Below are 22,204 nucleotides of genomic sequence, written 5' to 3'. Positions count from 1 at the left end.
ATCTGGCCTCCAAAGCCAGTCGCCGACTGGGCATCCTCCGTCGTGCGAAGTCCTTCCTTGGCACACCTGAGCTCCTCACCACATACAAGGCTTTCATCCGCAGTTCAATGGAATACTGTTCCCCCCTCTGGGCTGGTGCTCCTGCCTCACACCTAGCTCGGCTTCACGCTGTTGAGGCCAAAGCTTTCAGAATCATTGGAATCTCTTGCGATGAAGTCAACTCCGAGGGCCTTTCACTCACTCACCGCAGGCAGGTTGGTGGTCTTTCTGTCTTCGCCCGACTCCTCTCCGGCCTTGCTCCCCCAGCTCTCTCTGTGCTCTGTCCCCCCAATATTCCTTCAGGTCGCACAAGATCTGCCTGCAACCCTCTTATGGTTAAACTGCCAAAATCTAGGCTCTCTGCTCACCTTCACTCTTTCATTCCCCTTTTCTCCCGCCTCTGGAACAAACTCCCCCACTCCCTTCAATCCCACTCCTCCCTCCAGGTCTTTAAAACAGCTGTTCACCACCATCTCTTATCTTCCCCCATCCAAAACCTTGATCTTTTCTACCCCCGGTAATTCACCCCAGAGTCCTTGCAGTGTTCATATGTTTTATACCTCTCCCACCTCCCCCCAAGTCCTCCCGATGTCCCTGCTCTCAAATGTTGTGTTTGTGTCCTTCCCCTTCTCTTCCCATCTTGTCTGCCGCTCCCCTTGTTTTTTGTGTTTTGTGTGTCGGTTTGACTTTTTGTGTGATTAATGTTAGCTCTTTCACGAGCCTCGATGTTGTATACAAAAAAAACAAAAAAAAAAAAAAACGTTGGATGGAGAGCATGGGTGGACAGCAATCTTCAAGTCTTTCCACAGATTCTTAAAGGTATTCAAGTTCGGCCTTTGGCTGGGCCACTCAAGGACTTTCACGTTCTTGTTCTGAAGCCATTTCAGCATTGCTTTGGCTGTACGTTTGGGGTCATTGTCTTGTTGGAAAGTAAATCTTTGTCACAGTCCAAGGTCTTTTGTACTCTGAAGCAGGTTCTCCTCAAGGATTTGCCTGTATTTGGCTCCATTCATTGTTCCCTCTATCCTTACAAGTCTTCAGTCCCTGCCTCTGAAAATCATCCCCTTAGCATGATGCTGCCACCACCATGCTTAACAGTAGGGATGGCGTTAGATGGGTGATGGGCTGTGCTCGGTTTCTGCCTCACATAACGCTTTGAATTCCAGCAAAAGAGTTCAATTTTCGTCTCATCAGAACACAGAATATTTTGCCTCACGCTCTCAAGTCTTTCACATGCATTTTTCAAAACTCCAGGCGTTTTGTCATGTCCCTTTTTCTCAGGAGTTGCTTCCGTCTTCCGCCACTCTCCCATAAAACCTAGAATTGTGAAGTTGAAGTGCTGCAGAGACCGTTGTCCTTCCGGCAGGTTCTCCCATCTAAACCAAGGAATCTAGTTCTCTCAGAGTGGTCATTGGGTTCGTGGTCACCTCCCTGACAAAGGTTCTTCTTGCCGAGTTGCTCAGTTTTGTCGGACGGGCAGCTCCAGGAAGAGTCTGGGTAGTTCCATATTCTTTCCATTTCCAAATGATGGAGCTCACTGTGCTCTTGGGAACTTTCAACACGATAATTTTGTTTTATACCTTCCCCAGATCTATGCCTCCTCACAATTCTATCTCGGAGTTCTACTGTCAGTTCCATGGACTTCATTGTCGAGTTTCTGCTCTGACGTGCCCTGTAAACTGTGGGGCCTTATATCGAAAGGTGTGTTTCTTTCTATATCATGTCCAATCAATTGAATGGGCCACAGATAGACTCCAATCAAGTTGTAGTGACATCTCGAGGATGATCAAAGGAAATTGGATGCACATGAGCTCAATTTGGAGTGTCATAATAAAGAGGTTGAATACTTATTGACTCAAAACATTTCAGCTTTTCATTTTTATAAATGTTGTCAAATATATATTTTAAATATTCCACTTTGACATTATGGGGTATTTTGTGGAGATCAGTCACAAAAAAATCTCCATTTATTCCATTTTAAATTCAGGATGTAACAGAGAATGTAAAAAAAGTCAAGGGGTGTGAATACTTTCAAAAGGCAATGTAACTCGAGTCTCAGTGCAGGTGAATGTAGCACTCAAAGCACACGATCGATCCATGTTCACTTCAATTTGTCCAATCAGTACTGAACAAAATTATGAATCAGCAACGTTTTTGGATCAACGATCTCAAATCAAAAATTTTCACAAACTTGTGTACAAGTCACCCAGGAGAGCCAAATTTGGACTCTGCATCCACAGGCAGGGCTCCCAAAATATTATAACGGGATCGAGTCGGAAGGTGCCACTGGAGTTAAACACTCTGGTAAAACCTTGAGCATGAAGGTGAACTCGGCACACACAGGTGAATTGTGCGTGGGTTTTTTTTTTTTTTTTTTTTTTTTTTTGTATACAAGATCGAGGCTCGTGAAAGAGCGAACATTAATCACACAGAAAGACAAACCGAAACCGACACATAAAACATATAACATCGGGAGCGGTAGACAAGATGGGGAGAGAGGGGGAAGGACACAAACACAACATTTGAGAGCAGGGACCGAGAGACATGGAGACATCGAGAGATCTGAGAGAAGGCGAGGGCTTTGGGGGGGGGGGGGCATGGGAAGGGGGCGGTGGGAGAGGTATAAAACATATGGACACTGCCAGGACTTCCAGGAAAGAAGTTGGAATTTCAAACAAGGTGGATCTGGGGTGAATTAGCGGGGGTAGAAAAGATCAAGGTTTTGGATGGGGGAAGATAAGAGATGGTGGTGAACAGCTGTTTTAAAGACCTGGAGGGAGGATTGGGATTGAAGGGAGTGAGGGAGTTTGTTCCAGAGGCGGGAGAAAAGAGGAATGAAAGAGTGAAGGTGAGCAGAGAGCCGAGATTTCGGCAGTTTAACAATCAGAGGGTTGCTGGCAGATCTTGTGCGACCTGTAGGAATATTTGGGGGACAGAGCACAGAGAGAGCTGGGGGTGCAAGGCCGGAGAGGAGTCGGTAGAAGACAGAAAGACCACCTACCTGCCTGCGGTGAGTGAGTGAAAGGCCCTCAGAGGTAGCTTCATCGCGGGAGATTCCAATAATTCTGAAAGCTTTGGTTTCAACAGCGTGAAGCCGAGCTAGGTGTGAGGCAGGAGCACCGGCCCATAGGGGAGAACAGTATTCCATTGAGCTGCGGATGAAAGCCTTGTATGTGGTGAGGAGCTCAGGTGTGCCGAGGAAGGACTTCGCATGACGGAGGATGCCCAGTCGGTGACTGGCTTTGGAGGCCAGCTTGGATATGTGGTTTTCCCAAGAAAGATCATGGCAGATAGTGAGACCCAAAAGCTTGAGCGACAGAACTTCTTGGAGAGGATTGTTGAGAAAGTAGATGGGAGGGTTGTCCAGTCGATCTTTTTGGAGAGACATAGTAAGAGTGTGAGATTTGTCAGGATTGAAAGACATGTTCCACTTGTTTGACCAGTCTGTGATTTTGCCCAAGTCTTCAGAGTGAGGAGGCTGCAGACTGCCGATCTGAGGGAAGAGGAATGGAGCGGCAGAGAGTGGAGTCATCAGCAAAGAGATAGAGAGGATTTTCAAGAGAGTCAGAGAGATCATTGATGAAGACCAGAAAAAGCACGGGGCCCAGAACACTGCCTTGGGGAACTCCAGCCTGAACAGGAAGAGGAGATGAGAGAAACCCATTCAGGGCCACACGTTGACGACGATTAGAGAGGAAGTCCGCCAGCCATGCGTGGAGATTTCCATGGATACCAAAGGAGGAGAGTTTGGTGAGCAGAGCGGGGTGCCAGACCGTGTCGAAGGCACGTGATATGTCGAGGGAGACAGCTCTAATTTCCTGTTTGGCATTGAGGACCTCCATCCATTGTTGAGACAGCAGAAGCAGCATGTCCAGAGTAGAGTGACCTGGTCTGAAACCAAATTGATGATCAGAGATCAAGCCATTGGAGAAGAGGAAAGATTTCATATCCGAAGCAATGATGGATTCCATGACTTTGCTGATAATTGGGAGAAGGCTGATTGGTCTGTAGTTGCTAGGATCTGTTTTTGCACCTTTTTTTGTGCATAGCGGTGATGTTGGCTGATTTCCAAGCAGATGGTAGTTGACCTTGAGCAAAAGAGAGGGTGAAGAGAACAGAGAGAGGGTGAGATAGAGCGGCAGAGCAGGATTTTAGGACCCGTGGGCTGATGCCGTCGGGTCCAGTTGCAGAATCAGAGTAGAGGGTTGACAGAAACTTTTCCACCTTGTCAGGAGGAAAGGACACTGACTCCAGGAGCAGCAGGGTACGACTGGGTATGGTGGGTACAGAGAGGGATGGGTTTGGGACACAAGATTTAGAGGCAAACACAGAGTTGAGGCATTCAGCTTTTTCACGTGCGGAGTCAGCTGTGTAGCCGTTTGAGGTAAGGGAGGGGATGGAGGGGGAACAAACACCAGAAACGGATTTGACCAGACACCACCAGGATTTGGAAGAGGGAGACAGATAAGAGAGTTCGGTCTTGAGAACGGAGAGATATTGTTTCCTGGCTCTCCTGAGGGTGGACACACACTTGTTTCGGGCTTTGTGAAAGGAAATGAGATTTCCTTCCGTTGGATTTGCTTTCCAGGAGACGAAGGCAAGTTGTTTCTGGGCAACAGCCTCACCACAAGATTCCGTGTACCATGGACGGGAGGAAGGGTATGACAACTGAAGACGAGATGGGATAAATCTGTGCATGAGAGAGAGCAATTTACTTTGGAAGAATTCCCAGGATGAGTTGATGTCAGAGGTGGTAGAGATGGGAGACCAGTCCAGATGATTGATGGCTGCTTGAAGACCATGCCAGTTGGCCTGAGTGAAATGCCAGACTCGTCGACGCTGAGCAGGCTCCCTGAGGATGGTCAGAGAGATGTCCACTTTAACAAGGACATGATCAGATGACCCGATTGGAGCAGAAGAAGAGCAGCAGACATTTTCAGGGAAGTTAGTCATAACCAAGTCCAGAAGAGAAGATGTTCCTATTTAACACTATTAATCGAATTACACACCAAGGATTTGGCACTCTTGTTTTTTCCAAAAAAACGTGTCCTCAGTTGGTGGATCTGTAATCCAAATAGCCACAGAAATAAGGAAAAATAGAGATTTAATCGATCATGAAATGGAGAAGTGATCCAATCAAGCAAAAATGATACAGGGTAAGGAACTCCCTCGAGCTACACCAGGTAAAACCACACACATCTCCAAGGGACGCAGACAGCATCGCCAGCGTAGGTGGACATGTGGGACCAGACCTGGTTGATAAGCCGGGCCAACACTACTCCCAGACCTGACAACCCCCCAGGGGACCCTCGACTATTCCCCCAGGGGAACCTCGACGACTGGTGAAGAAGCGATTGTGGTGGGGCTGATAAAGGCATATCAGGTCACCTTGTCTGGTGATGAGAGCTCTTATGACCACAGCTCATAGTCCCTTACAACCAACCAGGGGACACCTCCTGGGCTACGATATCACATGCCAAAGCCCTCCTCCAGGCTTGAGGCCTTGTGCATCATTGCACGAGGTGTAATTAATTAAATGCGGACATGAATATAGGAAATAACAGGACATGCCATGGATGAAAACACAATGGCTTTAGGGGGGCAGGGAGAGGGAAGGACAGACGGAAATATGAGACAAACTATCCCAACAGTGCTAATCTGGGAAATAATGAAGTAACTGTTCTAACACCAATTAGGAAATAACTATCTCGTTAATTACCCACTCAATAAAAACCAAAAACTCTGTAAAACAAAGGCTTATAACACTGAATAGTTTGGCAGACATCACATAGTAAAAAAAACACATAGTGTGGTATCGGTGTGTGTATTTCTCGAGTGGGTGTGTGATCATACCTTCAGAAAGGTCGCACCTTTTGAAATTTCTATCCACAAAGAGTCTAAAACCCCTTGAGGCTTCGGAGGGACCTGTTTCTGTATGATGGACACACGAAAAACAAGAATTGAGAATTTGTTAAAGTTGTTTCACTGAAATGGTCACAGATGATAAGTTGTCCCTCAACGATCAGGAGTGCTATGGGGTGGGGGCACGGTTGCCTATTTGCGAGTGGTATGTGTTTGCGTATGTAGTTGTCCTGACCTGTTATTACCTGCATGTTATAATGTGTACCTGTTTGGGTGGCTGTGAGTGTTTTTACCTGGAGTACATTTATATTCTCTGGGATGAAAGTGTGCATTTCTGGAGTGGTTTATGTGATCTTACCTTCAGAAAGGAAGGTATCAGGATTTTAAAAGGTTCAATCCACAAAAACGTGAACACCGTTTGAGGCTTCTGAGCAACGGGTTCCTATGTGATGGAAACAAGAAAACAAAATTGAGAATTAATCAAAGATATTGCACTGAAACGGTCATGAGCGTTAAGGGTGAGGTGCACTCAAGGGACCATTTTGTCAATGTTCGTTTAGTGTGAGATTTTATTTTTTTAATTTTTTGTATACAAGATCGAGGCTCGTGAAAGAGCCAACATTAATAACACAAAAAGTCTAACCGACACATAAAACACAAAATAAGGGGAGCAGTAGACAAGATGGGGAGAGAGGGGGAAGGACACAAACACAACATTTGAGAGCAGGGACAACAACAACAACAACAACAACATGCATTTTAAGGCCATTTTCCCTGCAAGAGCGGGGGTTAGCCTTGGGGTCCCCATGACAATCTTCTCCATTTTGCCCTATTTTCTGCATCTCTCCTGGTTAACCCCCTTGCCCGCATGTCTTCTTCCACCGTCTTTAGCCAAGTCTTTCTCGGTCTGCCCCGTCCTCTACTTTCTTCTACATTTATTTCCATCACTCTTCTCAACCAGTCACTTTCATCCTTCCTCAACACATGACCAAACCGTCTCAACCTGTTCCTCTTCACAGCATCAATCACAGGCTCTATTCCCATCATCTTTCGCAATTCATCATTTGTCTTCCTCTCTCTCAACGATACTCCGCACATCCATCGAACCATTCGCATTTCCACCCTTTCCAGCCTTCGTTGCTGCTCTACATTCATGACCCATGTCTCGCTCCCATAAATCATAACACTTCTCACACATGCAGCATACACCTTTCCCTTCAGCTTCAACGACACTCCCCTCCTCATCAGCACGCCACTCAGTTCCCGAAACTTCTTCCATGCACATCTCACTCGAGCAACCGTTGCCGAGTCTGATCCAGCTTCTCCATTCAGCATGTCTCCGAGATAGCAAAATGTTTTCACACCTTCCAGCTTCATGCCGTCTCCAAGATGCAACTCAACATTTCCTCCATCTGCAGCTCCCTCTGTGCACACCTTACATTTGAATGTAGCTGCCACACTGGTTAATGACCCTCTCAGACCACTACATTTTTGATGAACCCACTCAGCGCACATTGTACATTGAATGGAGTTCACTCCGGCACCGTTCCTGCACACAGCACATGGCCACTTCCCAGTTCTTTCCACCTCACCACATGCTTTACCACTTGCCATCACCTTCGTCTTTCCGATATTCACCTTCAGACCTTTTGTCTCCATACTTTCCTTCCACTTGTTCATCTTTTCCTTCAGTCCATCCATACTTTCCGCAATCAACACAAGATCATCTGCATACAACAACTCCCACGGAAAACCCTCCTTTACGGTCTGAGCCAGCACCTCCATCACAGCTACAAATAGTAGTGGACTTAGTACCGACCCCTGATGCACTCCCACTTTTTTTTTCTTTTTTTTTTTGTATACAAGATCGAGGCTCGTGAAAGAGCTAACATTAATCACACAAAAAGACAAACCGACACACAAAACAAAAAAAACAAGGGGAGCGGCAGACAAGATGGGGAGAGAGGGGGAAGGACACAAAAGAGAGGGGGAAGAGGGGGAAGGACACAAACACAACATTTGAGAGCAGGGACATCGGGAGGACTTGGGGGGAGGTGGGAGAGGATTAAAACATATGAACACTGCAAGGACTCTGGGGTGAATTACCGGGGGTAGAAAAGATCAAGGTTTTCGATGGGGGACGATAAGAGATGGTGGTGAACAGCTGTTTTAAAGACCTGGAGGGAGGAGTGGGATTGAAGGGAGTGGGGGAGTTTGTTCCAGAGGCGGGAGAAAAGGGGAATGAAAGAGTGAAGGTGAGCAGAGAGCCTAGACTTTGGCAGTTTAACCATAAGAGGGTTGCAGGCAGATCTTGTGCGACCTGAAGGAATATTGGGGGGACAGAGCACAGAGAGAGCTGGGGGAGCAAGGCCGGAGAGGAGTCGGTAGAAGACAGAAAGACCACCAACCTGCCTGCGGTGAGTGACTGAAAGGCCCTCGGCGTTGACTACATCGCAGGAGATTCCAATGATTCTGAAAGCTTTGGCCTCAACAGCGTGAAGCCGAGCAAGGTGTGAGGCAGGAGCACCAGCCCAGAGGGGGGAACAGTATTCCATTGAGCTGCGGATGAAAGCCTTGTATGTGGTGAGGAGCTCAGGTGTGCCAAGGAAGGACTTCGCACGACGGAGGATGCCCAGTCGGCGACTGGCTTTGGAGGCCAGCTTGGAAATGTGGTTTTCCCAAGAAAGATCATGGCAGATAGCGAGACCCAAAAGCTTGAGCGACAGAACTTCTTGGAGAGGATTGTTGAGAAAGTAGATGGGAGGGTTGTCCAGTCGGTCCTTTCGGAGAGACATTGTAAGAGTGTGAGATTTGTCAGGATTGAAAGACATGTTCCACTTGTTTGACCAGTCTGTGATTTTGTCCAGGTCTGCAGAGAGTGAGGAGGCTGCAGACTGCCGATCTGAGGGATGAGGAATGGAGCGACAGAGAGCAGAGTCGTCAGCAAAGAGATAGAGAGGATTTTCAAGAGAGTCAGAGAGATCATTGATGAAGACCAGAAAAAGCACAGGGCCCAGAACACTACCTTGGGGAACTCCAGCCTGAACAGGAAGAGGAGATGAGAGAAACCCATTCAGGGCCACATGTTGACTACGACCAGAGAGGAAGTCCGCCAGCCATGCGTGGAGATTTCCATGGATACCAAAGGAGGAGAGTTTGGAGAGCAGAGCAGGGTGCCAGACCGTATCGAAGGCACGTGAAATGTCAAGGGAGACAGCTCTAATTTCCTGTTTGGTGTTGAGGACCTCCATCCATTGTTGAGAAAGCAGAAGCAGCATGTCCAGAGTAGAGTGACCAGGTCTGAAACCAAATTGATGATCAGACATCAAGCCATTGGAGAAGAGGAAAGATTTAATATCTGAAGCAATGATGGATTCCATGACTTTGCTGATAATTGGGAGAAGGCTGATTGGTCTGTAGTTGCTGGGATCTGTTTTTGCACCTTTTTTGTGCAAAGCGGTGATGTTGGCTGATTTCCAAGCAGATGGCAGATGACCTTGAGCAAAAGAGAGGGTGAAGAGAACAGAAAGAGGGAGTGAAAGAGCAGAAGAACATGATTTTAGGACCCGTGGGCTGATGCCGTCAGTACCAGTTGCAGAATCAGAGTCGAGGGTTGACAGAAACTTTTCCACCTTGTCAGGAGGAAAGGACACAGAGTCCAGGAGCAGCTGGGTACGACTGGGTACGGTGGGTACAGAGAGGGATGGGTTTGGGACACAAGATTTAGACACCTTCACCTCAAACTCACCACTGTTCCCGTCCTTCATCCTTACAGCTGTGCGCGCTCTATTGTACATTGCCATCACAACTCTGATCAACCATTCCTCCACTTCTAACTTCCTCAATGCCCATGTCAATACTTCGCGTGGAACCCTATGGAATGCTTTCTCCAGATCAACAAACCCAAGAAACAACTTCTTCCTCTTCTCCATGTACTTCTCCTGCAACTGCCTCACAATAAAGAGCGCGTCTGTCGTTCCTCTTCCTGGCATAAATCCAAACTGCATTTCGTCGATCTTCACCTTCTTCCTTATCCTCCTCTCCAACACCCTTTCCAATACCTTCATTCCATGCTCCAATAACTTTATCGCTCGGTACGAGCCACACTCCAGAGGGTCACCTTTCCCCTTGCATAGAGGGACAAGGGTACTCAGTTCCCAAACCACTGGAATGCGGCCTTCTTTCACCACCAGATTACAGATCTCTGTCATTCTCTTCACACCCCAACTTCCTGCTGCCTTCAACATATCTCCCACAACTCCCGTCGGCCCTCCCGCTTTTCTACTCTTCATTGCTTTTATCGCTTCCTCAACTTCCTTCTCAGTTATCTTCTCTGCCGGTCCTAAAACTGGGTTACTCTCTATGTTGCCATCCCATTCATTCTCTGTATTCAACAGCATTTCCATACATCTTTTCCATCTTCCTTTAATTCCATCTGGGTCGACAACGATTTGTCCCACTTCATCCTTCAAGCAACTGCCCTGGTGTTGGAGCCCTGGTGTTGGGCAAGCGGCTAGGGTGAGGGCTTAGGATCCTAGGATCCTGGGTTTGAATCCCGGTCAATCGCTGAATTAACGCCAGGGGGTTGACTCAGCCTGTCATCCTTCCGAGGTCGGCAAATTGAGTACCAGTTCACTGGTAATTCCCTGTTTGTCGTAAAAAGGCGACAAAAAGGGTTGGCGTCAGGAAGGGCATCCGGCCGTAAAACATTGCTTCAAAAAGGGGACCAAAAAACAACAACAACCACGGTCCCCGAAAAAGGCCAACCCCCGCTTGCAGGGAAATGGCCTCTAAAGGTGGTTTTTTATCCTTCAAGCAACTCACCCCCATCACATCACACCTCTCTTTTGCTATCTGCTTTGCAATCCTGAATAAAGCTCTCTGACCCTCTTCCGAATCCAAGCGTTCTCCGAACATTTTCCTCCATGTCTCCTGCGCCTTTGCTTCCTATTTCTTTGCAGCCTTCCTGGCTGCCTTATAACTTTCATGCTCAGCTTTTTCTGCTCCCGTATCCTTCGCCTTCTGCCACTTCTTCAACTTCTTCCTCTTCTCGTCAATCCTCTTTCCAACTTCATCCCACCACCATGTTTCCGAGTGCCTCGGTGGTCCTTTTGTCCATCCACATACCTCACCAACGGCTCCCAACAGACTATCTTTCATTGACATCCAACCACTTTCAAGCTCAACCACATCATCCTCGACCTGACACAGCCTCTCTTTTAATGCCTCCCTTACTGTCACCTCTTTCAACCTCCACACCTTCATTCTCGGTTGGTACTTCACCGCCGAGCTCTCCTCGCACCTTTCACCCTTATGTCGCAGACAACCAAGTGGTGCTGTGAAACAGCCTCCTCCCCCGGGATCACCTTTGTGTCCCGGAGGTGCCCCCTATCTCGCCTACGCACCATCAGGTAGTCAACAGTTGTCGTCATCCCACCTGACGTGTATGTAACAAGCTTATTATCCCCTTTCTGGAACTGAGTATTACAAATCAACAAATCAGCTCCATCAGCAAACTCCAAAATGCTTTCACCTTCTCCATTTCTCACACCATATCCGTAACCCCCATGAACTCCCTCAAAACCGTCCATACTCCTTCCCACATGTCCATTTAGGTCTCCTCCTACCACAACAACTTCCTCATCTTTCACGTTTTCCATCAGCTTCTCTATCGCACACCAGAACTTGTCCTTCTCTTCATCGCTCCGACCAACCTGCGGAGCATATCCCGAGATGATGTTCACCAAGAGCTTTCCAATCATCATCAACCTATCACTCACTCTGGTCACACTCACCACACTGTCTACAAACTCCTCAGAAAACAGGACACCAACACCATTCACACCCTCCAGGCACCCTTGCCACACAAACTTGTATTTCTGTCCCTGCCTACCCTTCACCATTCTCACACCACTTCCCTTCCATCTCGTCTCTTGCACACAACATATGTCCACTCTTCTTCTGACCAATACTTCCACCACTTCTCCTGATCTCCCTGTCATTGTCCCTACATTCCATGTCCCAAACCTCAGAAACCGATCTCCACTTCGGGCTGTACCCTGCCCATATGTAGTTGTAATTGTCATGGTTCTCTTTTTGAGGCAATGTTTTTATGGCCGGATGCCCTTCCTGACGCCAACCCTCTTAGTCGTCTCTTACGACACGCAGGGATACGGTGTACCTATTCTAACCAGGGTACACACCGTACACACTGGTCCAAGTCAATTCATGTAAAACTAAAAGCACAAGGATGGCCGAGTCGTCCTCCCAAATACATTACACATACAAGCTCCTCCACAAGCTTGAGATCACCATTGATAACAAAGAAAAGGTTCGTTTACACTGCACGTTAAGTAGCTAAGATGGCCAGGCGTTCAGAATGTAAACGCAACACTTTCGAAGGTGATGATGCACAAAAGAAAATGCTTGATGAAATGAAAATGAAAATGCTTGATGAAAATGCTTGGTGCACGAAAAAACGATCAATAAACTAAATTCCCAAATGGAGCACTCCCAAACATACCCAAATACAGACAAAGGGAAATCCAACTGAAAAACAGAGGTGTGATTTAGTGGGCACTTAAATCGGCTGGTGTATCTCGTCAGGAATCATCAAAGATCGTCCGAGGCCCTGGCGTCTTTGTGCATGAAACACACTCCTTGGCGCGAAGTAGGCCTTCCGCGTGAAGCGAACGGCCTTGGCGTGCAGCTCGCTCTTCCCAGCCGTGCTTGTCCTCACGATGTCTGCACGGAAACCACAGCTCTCCGTCCACAGTTCCCGCCTCTCCAATACCTCCTCACTCCTCTCCAATACCTCTCACGCCTCCGAAAATCATCCCCATAGCATGATGCTGCCACCACCATGCTTAACAGTCGGGATGGCGTTGGATGGGTGATGAGCTGTGCTCGGTTTCTGCCTCACGTAAAGCTTTGAATTCCAGCAAAAGAGTTCAATTTTCGTCTCATGCTCTCAAGAGTCTTTCACATGCATTTTTCTAAACTCCAGGCGTTTTGACATGTCCCTTTTTCTCAGGAGTTGCTTCCGTCTTCCGCCACTCTCCCATAAAACCTAGAATTGTGAAGTTGAAGTGCTGCAGAGACCGTTGTCCTTCCGGCAGGTTCTCCCATCTAAACGAAGGAAGCTAGTTCTGTCAGTGGTCATTGGATTCGTGGTCACCTCCCTGACCAAGGTCCTTCTTGCCGAGTTGCTCAGTTTTGTCGGACGGGCAGCTCCAGGAAGAGTCTGGGTAGTTCCATATTCTTTCCATTTCCAAATGATGGAGCTCACTGTGCTCTTGGGAACTTTCAACACGATAATTTTGTTTTATACCTTCCCCAGATCTATGCCTCCTCACAATTCTATCTCGGAGTTCTACTGTCAGTTCCATGGACTTCATTGTCGAGTTTCTGCTCTGACGTGCCCTGTCAACTGTGGGACCTTATATAGAAAGATGTTTCTTTCTATATCATGTCCAATCAATTGAATTGGCCACAGATAGACTCCAATCAAGTTGTAGTGACATCTCGAGGATGATCAAAGGAAATTAGATGCACATGAGCTCAATTTGGAGTGTCATAATAAAGGGGTTGAATACTTATTGACTCAAAACATTTCAGCTTTTCATTTTTGTAAATTTTGTTAAAAATTAAAATAAAAAATTCCACTTTGACATTATGGGGTATTTGTGTAGATCAGTCACAAAAAAATCTCCATTTATTCCATTTTAAATTCAAGATGTAACAGAAAATGTGACAAAGTCAAGGGGTGTGAATACTTTCGAAAGGCACTGTAACTCGAGTCTCAGTGCAAGTGAATGTAGCACTCAAAGCACTCGATCGATCAATGTTCACTTCAATTTGTCCAATCAGTGCTGAACAAAATGATGAATCAGCAACGATTTTGGATCAAGGATCTGAAATCAAATATTTTCACAAACTTGTGTACAAGTCACCCAGGAGAGCCAAATTTGGACTCTGCATCCACAGGCAGGGCTCCCAAAATATTATAACGGGATCGAGTCCGAAGGTCACACTGGAGTTAAACACTCAGGTAAAGCCTTGAGCATGAAGGTGAACTCGGCACACACAGGTGAATTGTGCGTGGATTAACATTATTAATGGAATTACACGCCAAGGATTTGGCACTCTTGTTTTTTTCCAAAAAACTTGTTCCTCAGTTGGTGGATCTGTAATCCAAATAGCCACAGAAATAAGGAAAAATACAGATTTAATCGATAATGAAATGGAGAAGTGACCCAATCAAGCAAAAATGATACAGGGTAAGGAACTCCCTCGAGCTTCACCAGGTAAAACCACACACGTCTCCAAGGGACGCAGACAGCATCGCCAGCGTAGGTGGACATGTGGGACCAGACCTGGTTGATAAGCCAGGCCAACACAACACCCAGACCTGACGACCCCCCAGGGAACCCTCGACTACTCCCCCAGGGGAACCTCGACGACTGGTGAAGAAGCGATTGTGGTGGGGCTGATAAAGGCATATCAGGTCACCTTGTCTGGTGATTAGAGCTCTTGTGACCACAGCACATAGTCCCTTGCAACCAACCAGGGGACACCTCCTGGGCTACGATATCACATGCCAAGGCCCTCCTCCAGGCTTGAGGCCTTGCACATCATTAAATGAGGTGTAATTAATTAAATACGGGCATGAATAGAGGAAATAACATGACATGTAATGGATGAAAACACAATGGCTTTAGGGGGGCAGGGAGAGGGAAGGACAGAAGGATATATGAGACAAACTATCCCAACAGTGCTGATCTGGGAAATAATGAAGTAACTGTTCTAACATCAATTAGGAAATAACTATCTAGTTAATTACCCACTCAATAAAAACCAAAAATTCTGTAAAACAAAGGCTTATAACACTGAATAGTTTGGCAGACATCACATAGTAAAAAACCACATAGTGTGGTATCGGTGTGTGTATTTCTCGAGTGGGTGTGTGATCATACCTTCAGAAAGGTCGCAACTTTTGAAATTTCTATCCACAAAGAGTCTAAAACCCCTTGAGGCTTCGGAGGGACCTGTTTCTGTATGACGGACACACGAAAAACAAGAATTGAGAATTTGTTAAAGTTGTTTCACTGAAATGGTCACAGATGATAAGTTGTCCCTCGACGATCAGGAGCAGCATGGGGTGGGGGGCACGGTTGCCTATGTGGTTTTGCGAGTGCTATGTGTTTGCATATGTAGTTGTCCTGACTTGTTCTTACCTGTATGTTAAAGTGTGTAGGCTACCTGTTTGGGTGGCTGTGAGTGTTTTTACCTGGTGTACATTTATATCCTCTGGGATGAAAGTGTGCATTTCTGGAGTGGTTTATGTGATCTTACCTTCAGAAAGGAAGGTATCAGGATTTTAAAAGGTTCAATCCACAAAAACGTGAACACCGTTTGAGGCTTCTGAGCAACGGGTTCCTATGTGATGGAAACAAGAAAACAAAATTGAGAATTAATCAACGATATTCCACTGAAACGGTCATGAGCGTTAAGGGTGAGGTGCACTCAAGGGACCATTTTGTCAATGTTCGTTTAGTGTGAGATTTTTTTTAATTTTTTTTTTTGAAAACAAGATCGAGGCTCGTGAAAGAGCCAACATTAATCACACAGAAAGACAAACCGACACATAAAACATATAACATGGGGAGCGGTAGACAAGATGGGGAGAGAGGGGGTAGGACACAAACACAACATTTGAGAGCAGGGACATCGAGAGTAATTAGTAAAATTAGTAATTAGTTTAATTTAATTATTATGATAAAAAAAAAAAAAAAAAATGATATTATGATATTATTATGATAAAAAAAATTAATTATTATGATAAATATACATTAATTAATATAAATATCTAACATAAATATAAATTAATAATATAAATAAATAATAAATTAATAAAGTAATTAGTTTAATTAGTAATTAGTGGTGTTCTGGGTAATTTATTGGAATCAACCACACGTGTGGAATGGCAGGATGTATTAACTAACCGCACCAGCACAGGTAAACTGATGATCCCCCCTCTGATGGTATGGACCGGTTTGGAGCGACAGGGAAGGGAAAGGATTGATGACAATCCCACATCAGGGATTTGAACCTGTGATCCAAACCACAGATGGGAATCCCTAACAACCAAACTTATAATAACAGATTTATCCATCACAATCAGGAAGGCATGTTTGTGGAGGAATGATCGCTGCCATACGTGAATAAAACGAAGGGAGGCCGGAAGGCTGTTCGACATTTTTCTGAAAAGCTCCACGAAAAATTCCCAAACATCCTGCTGGACACACAGGAACAGGAAGTACCAACATTCATCAACACGATTTAAACGCAAACTTACCAACACTAGTAAAAGTGATTTAAACCCAAACTAACCAATGCAAGTAAATGTGATTGAAAGACAAACTAGAAAGACAAACTAGAAAGACAAACTCAGCAGTCTTCTTCTTCTTCTGTATTTTCAAAATAACAAAACAGTTTAAAAAACAAGAAAGAGCAATCAGATTGTAGACCCTCACCAGGACGTGTTTGTGAGGTGTATTTTGTGGGGTGTTTTTGTACACTCTTTCATTATTTTGTGCAACCCCACTTTCATCAGACACACGTCACACATTACGTGCTCTTTATAAAACTGAATTCAGTATTATATTAAAAATAAATTTTTTAATGACCTTTCTCTCTGGGTCTTTTGAGTCCCTGGGGTCTTTTGCATCCTCAGAGTATTTTGGGTCATCACGGCCCTATGGCTCTTTTGGGTCCTCGGGGTATTTTGGGTCATTGGGGTCCTCTGGTTCTTCATGGTATTTAAGGATCTTCAGGGTATGTTGGGGTCTTGGTGGTCTTAAGGGTATCGAGGAGGTCTTAAAGGTTCCTCAAAGTTCCAATGGATCTCAGCAGTCCAAAGTGCCGAAAGATACATTCCGAAAGCACGTCATTAATAGACATACGTAATTAATAGACAGGATGCCACTGACTTTAAACAGTACATAATTAATAGATATATTGAAAACTCACATGGCTGGAGAAGATAATATCCTAGAGTTTCTTCTTCAAATAATAACAACTTGCGGCTGCCAGACCGTAAGACCAATAATGTTGGAATTTTAAACACGTGTTCCGCTTTACGATTGCTATATTACTTTGAAGTTTCACATCGATCAATGAAGCGGTTCAAGAGATATATATTTTAAAGATTTTCGTTTAATCCAATATGTCTGCCAAACCATGTGACATGGCTGCACATTTCACCATCCACAGGCAGGTTCTCGAACCGCACTTTTAAACCGGATAAAACGTACACGTAAATCTTCCCACTTGTTTAAAGTTCACCTGTTGAGGTTCCAGCAGGTAACCGAGGTTGAAGTAGAGTATGAAACTGCAAATCAAAGCAACGAGAAAGACACACGTCCTCGCCATCTTGAAGCAAAATTTCAAATGTGAAAAAGAAAGAACCGTTGCTCTGTGACGTCACACCCTAACAGTCACGCCCATTGGTGACGTCACTTTAATGGTTCCGGTGGCTGTCAGTTCGAATAATCGACATAAAAATGGTGCACACACACTCACACGTACACACATACACACACGCACACGCACACATACACACACGCACACACACGCACACGTACACACACACACATGAAGCCACGACCTCCTCTATTCTGTCGAACACATCGTTCGTGCTAAATTTTTTTGAGACCTTGAAACACCACAGTAATCCCACGCATCAAGTTCAGCATGGCCAGAAGCACCGAAACGCGACGCCCAAACCGGAAAAGATATCAAAACCGAGTAACCAGCTGTTGTTGTTGTTATTATTAATTTCACAATACACCGCAAAATTAATTCACGAGCCCTGCGGTTGTAGCACGTCAAAAACTGTCATGTTTCGGTTTTCGATTAAAATATAAAATATCGTTCATATATTACGTACGGCGTACAGCAAATATTGAAACAAACTCCAGGAAGAGAATATGAAGGTCCCGACACAATGGCCTGTCCTTTTCGAAACATTCACTGGGAATAAATATTTTTTAAAATAAATCTGAGAAAATGTCACTAATTAATTCTAGCAGAGCCGTACAGCTGTCAGGGTGTAATAAGGATAAGTAATAATAATTACATATGAATGTATCCGTAATAGGTTACTCATAACTCCGTGCCGTCCTTGGAAGGGAATGGCGTTGTTACGTCATGACGCTTACATGGGAAGTTGGACGTGGTGTGACGTCGTACCATTAAACCCGAGAAGCAATCCGTGTTTAGCTTCGGCCTTCGTCTGAGGATGTGTTGTTACCTTCGCAAAAGCGGAAGGTTATGTTTTGATCGCTGTGTATTTATTTGTATGTCTGTGTGTGTGTGTGTGTGTGTATGTTATTCGCATAACTCAAAAAGTATTCAACCGAATTGCATGAAATTTGGTGGGATGATTGGTTATTATACGGGACACATTTGATTAGATTTTGGGAGCAATCGGGTCAAAGGTCAAGGTCAAGGTCACGAAAAGGTCAAAATCGTATTTTTACCATAGCGCGGTCAATTTTTATCCAATTGGCATGCAACTAATGCCAAAATGTTCAGAATTCAATGCCCGATCTTGTGATATACGACATGACCCAGTGAAGACATTACCCTTGTTAGCGGTTGGGGGTCAAAGGTCAGGGGGGTCACGACCTTGCAAAATGTGCGTTTTTTGTCAAACCTCGGTCAATTCTTATCCGATTTGCATGAAATCAGCACCAAACTGTTCACTGTTCTGTTCCCTACACTCCCATGCCAAGTACAGAACAGTAGCTGCGGCGAAGGTATGCGCTCTACCGAGTGCCCGTTCTAGTTTTCTTTTGACATGGGGTGCAATAGATCACGTGGAAAACCAGTTACAATGGCTGTGTTAATCAAAATAGACGTGTTGGGTAATGTGCCATGTAAGATACAGTGCCTTCAGAAAGTATTCACACCCCTTGACTTTTTCTCATTTTGCTGTTGCAGCATAAATTTAAGATAGATTAAATTTTAAAAAAATATTGTCACACGGGCTCATTTAAAACACACAAAGTCACAGTTTTAGAAAATAAATGGTGTCAAATGTTGGGAGAGTGTGGGGGGGGGGGGCGGGGGGAGGCGGGTGGTGCAACATAACTCAACTTTCAGATCACTGGCTCCCAGACTATTTGACATTATGGGGTTTTACGTGTAGATACATGTGTAGATATGTGTAGATGGACACAAGAAAACAATAAAATGAATTAATGAAAGACATTTCACCAAAGTGGCCACAGGTGATCAGTTATTCCTCAACAGTCGTCGATATGTTCTGGACGGTGTGCGGTTACACATGTGGTTTTTCGAGTTGCTATGTTATTGTGTATGTGGTTGTCCTGGCCTGTTAATTAAGTTTGTACATGTTGAGATGACAGTGCGTGTCTATCCTTGCGGTAATTCTATGCTCTGGGAATAAAGTGTGTGTGTTTCTGGAGTGGTGTGTACGCGATCACACCTTCAGAGTGGAGGTCGGAAGGATGCTGGAAAATCCCTTCCAGAACGAGTTGGAAAATTCGGGCTTCTTCTGAGGAACAGGTTCCTGTTTTATGGACACAAGAAAAGAAGAATTGAGAATTAATCAAATATATTTCACTGAAATGGTGATCAATGTTGATAGTGAGCAGACACCCAGCTAAGCATTTTGTCGATATTCGTTTGTTATGAGATTAGTGGTATTCGGGGGAGGACTGCACGAGTGGTATTCTATTCAAATCAACCACACATGAGGACTGGCAGGATGCAGCAACCACACCAGGAAAGGCAAAATAATAATCCCTTCTCTGATGGTAGGGACCGGTTTGTATTGACAGGTGTGGGATAAGAAAGTTTTTCTGACAATCCCATATCAGGGATTTGAACCTGTGATCACAGCATCCCAACCACAGGTTCCAATGGGAACATCTAACAGCCCAACCCAGACCAGAGGACAGGAACTAGAACATGAAGTACCAATACAAACAATGATGTACCAATGCAGTCAATGTGATTTCAATCCCACTGACAAACACGAGTAAATGTGATTTCAATCCCAACTAACAAACACGAGTAAATGTGACTTCAATCCCACTAGCACGAGTCAATATGATTTCAACGCCAGCTAACCAACACCAGTCAATATGATTTCAATCCCAACACGAGTGTTCAATATGGCATCTTCAGATGGCATCTTCAGATGTCAATATGGCATCTTCAGATGTGAACAAGTCAATATGATTTCAATGCCAGCTAACCAACACCAGTCAACAAGATTTCAATCCCAGCTAACCAACACGAGTCAATATGATTTCACTCCAAGCTAATCAACACGAGTCAATATGATTTCAACACAAATTAACCAATACTCCTCAAAGTGATATAAAGCGACATTAACCAATACTCGTCAAAACGATTGAAAGACAAACTAACCAATACTCGCCAAAGTGATTTTAACACAAACTAACCAATACTCGCCAAAGTAATTTTAACACAAACTAACCAATACTCGCCAAAGTGATTTTAACACAAACTAACCAATACTCGCCAAAGTAATTTTGACACAAACTAACCAATACTCGCCAAAGTAATTTTGACACAAACTAACCAATACTCGCCAAAGTGATTTTAACACAAACTAACCAATACTCGCCAAAGTGATTTCCACGCAAACTAACCAATACTCGCCAAAGTAATTTTAACACAAACTAACCAATACTCGCCAAAGTGATTTCCACACAAACTAACCAATACTCGCCAAAGTAATTTTAACACAAACTAACCAATACTCGCCAAAGTGATTTCCACACAAACTAACCAATACTCGCCAAAGTGATTTCAACACAAACTAACCAATACTCCAAGTGATTTACACACAAACTAACCAATACTCGCCAAAGTGATTTTAACACAAACTAACCAATACTCAAAGTGATTTTAACACAAACTAACCAATACTCAAAGTGATTTCAACACAAACTAACCAATACTCAAAGTGATTTCCACACAAACTAACCAATACTCGCCAAAGTGATTTCAACACAAACTAACCAATACACAAACTGATTTCAACACAAACTAACCAATACTCAAAGTGATTTTAACACAAACTAACCAATACTCGCCAAAGTGATTTTAACACAAACTAACCAATACTCGCCAAAGTAATTTTGACACAAACTAACCAATACTCGCCAAAGTGATTTCCACACAAACTAACCAATACTCGCCAAAGTGATTTTGACACAAACTAACCAATACTCGCCAAAGTGATTTCCACACAAACTAACCAATACTCGCCAAAGTAATTTTAACACAAACTAACCAATACTCGCCAAAGTGATTTCCACACAAACTAACCAATACTCGCCAAAGTGATTTTGACACAAACTAACCAATACTCGCCAAAGTGATTTCCACACAAACTAACCAATACTCGCCAAAGTGATTTCCACACAAACTAACCAATACTCCAAGTGATTTACACACAAACTAACCAATACTCGCCAAAGTGATTTCCACACAAACTAACCAATACTCCAAGTGATTTACACACAAACTAACCAATACTCGCCAAAGTGATTTTAACACAAACTAACCAATACTCAAAGTGATTTTAACACAAACTAACCAATACTCAAAGTGATTTCCACACAAACTAACCAATACTCGCCAAAGTGATTTCAACACAAACTAACCAATATACAAACTGATTTCAACACAAACTAACCAATACTCAAAGTGATTTCCACACAAACTAACCAATACTCAAAGTGATTTCAACACAAACTAACCAATACTCGCCAAAGTGATTTCAACACAAACTAACCAATACTCGCCAAAGCGATTTCAACACAAACTAACCAATACTCAAAGTGATTTCCACACAAACTAACCAATACTCAAAGTGATTTCCACACAAACTAACCAATACTCGCCAAAGTGATTTCAACACAAACTAACCAATACTCGCCAAAGTGATTTCAACACAAACTAACCAATACACAAACTGATTTCAACACAAACTAACCAATACTCGCCAAAGCGATTTCAACACAAACTAACCAATACTCGCCAAAGCGATTTCAACACAAACTAACCAATACTCAAAGTGATTTCCACACAAACTAACCAATACTCGCCAAAGCGATTTCAACACAAACTAACCAATACTCGCCAAAGTGATTTCAACACAAACTAACCAATACTCAAAGTGATTTACACACAAACTAACCAATACTCGCCAAAGCGATTTCAACACAAACTAACCAAT

General features: G+C 44.3%; 1 protein-coding gene across 1 annotated transcript in view; it reads right to left on the bottom strand.

Annotated features, from left to right (window-relative positions):
- The window catches only part of LOC144888853 (uncharacterized), a 79,283-nt gene that overhangs the window by 1,008 nt on the left and 56,071 nt on the right, over positions 1–22,204 (bottom strand). Inside the window, 3 exon segments of the mRNA XM_078768371.1 lie at positions 6,260–6,343; positions 15,256–15,339; positions 19,415–19,498. Of these exon segments, the coding sequence (XP_078624497.1) occupies positions 6,260–6,343; positions 15,256–15,339; positions 19,415–19,498 (252 nt within the window).

This window comes from Myxine glutinosa, chromosome 14 (assembly GCF_964187855.1).
Source record: "Myxine glutinosa chromosome 14, kmMyxGlut1.1, whole genome shotgun sequence".
In the NCBI taxonomy this organism is placed as follows: domain Eukaryota; kingdom Metazoa; phylum Chordata; class Myxini; order Myxiniformes; family Myxinidae; genus Myxine; species Myxine glutinosa.
The sequence above is the reverse complement of the archived record's forward strand: the minus strand, read 5'-3'. Positions and strand labels throughout refer to the sequence as shown.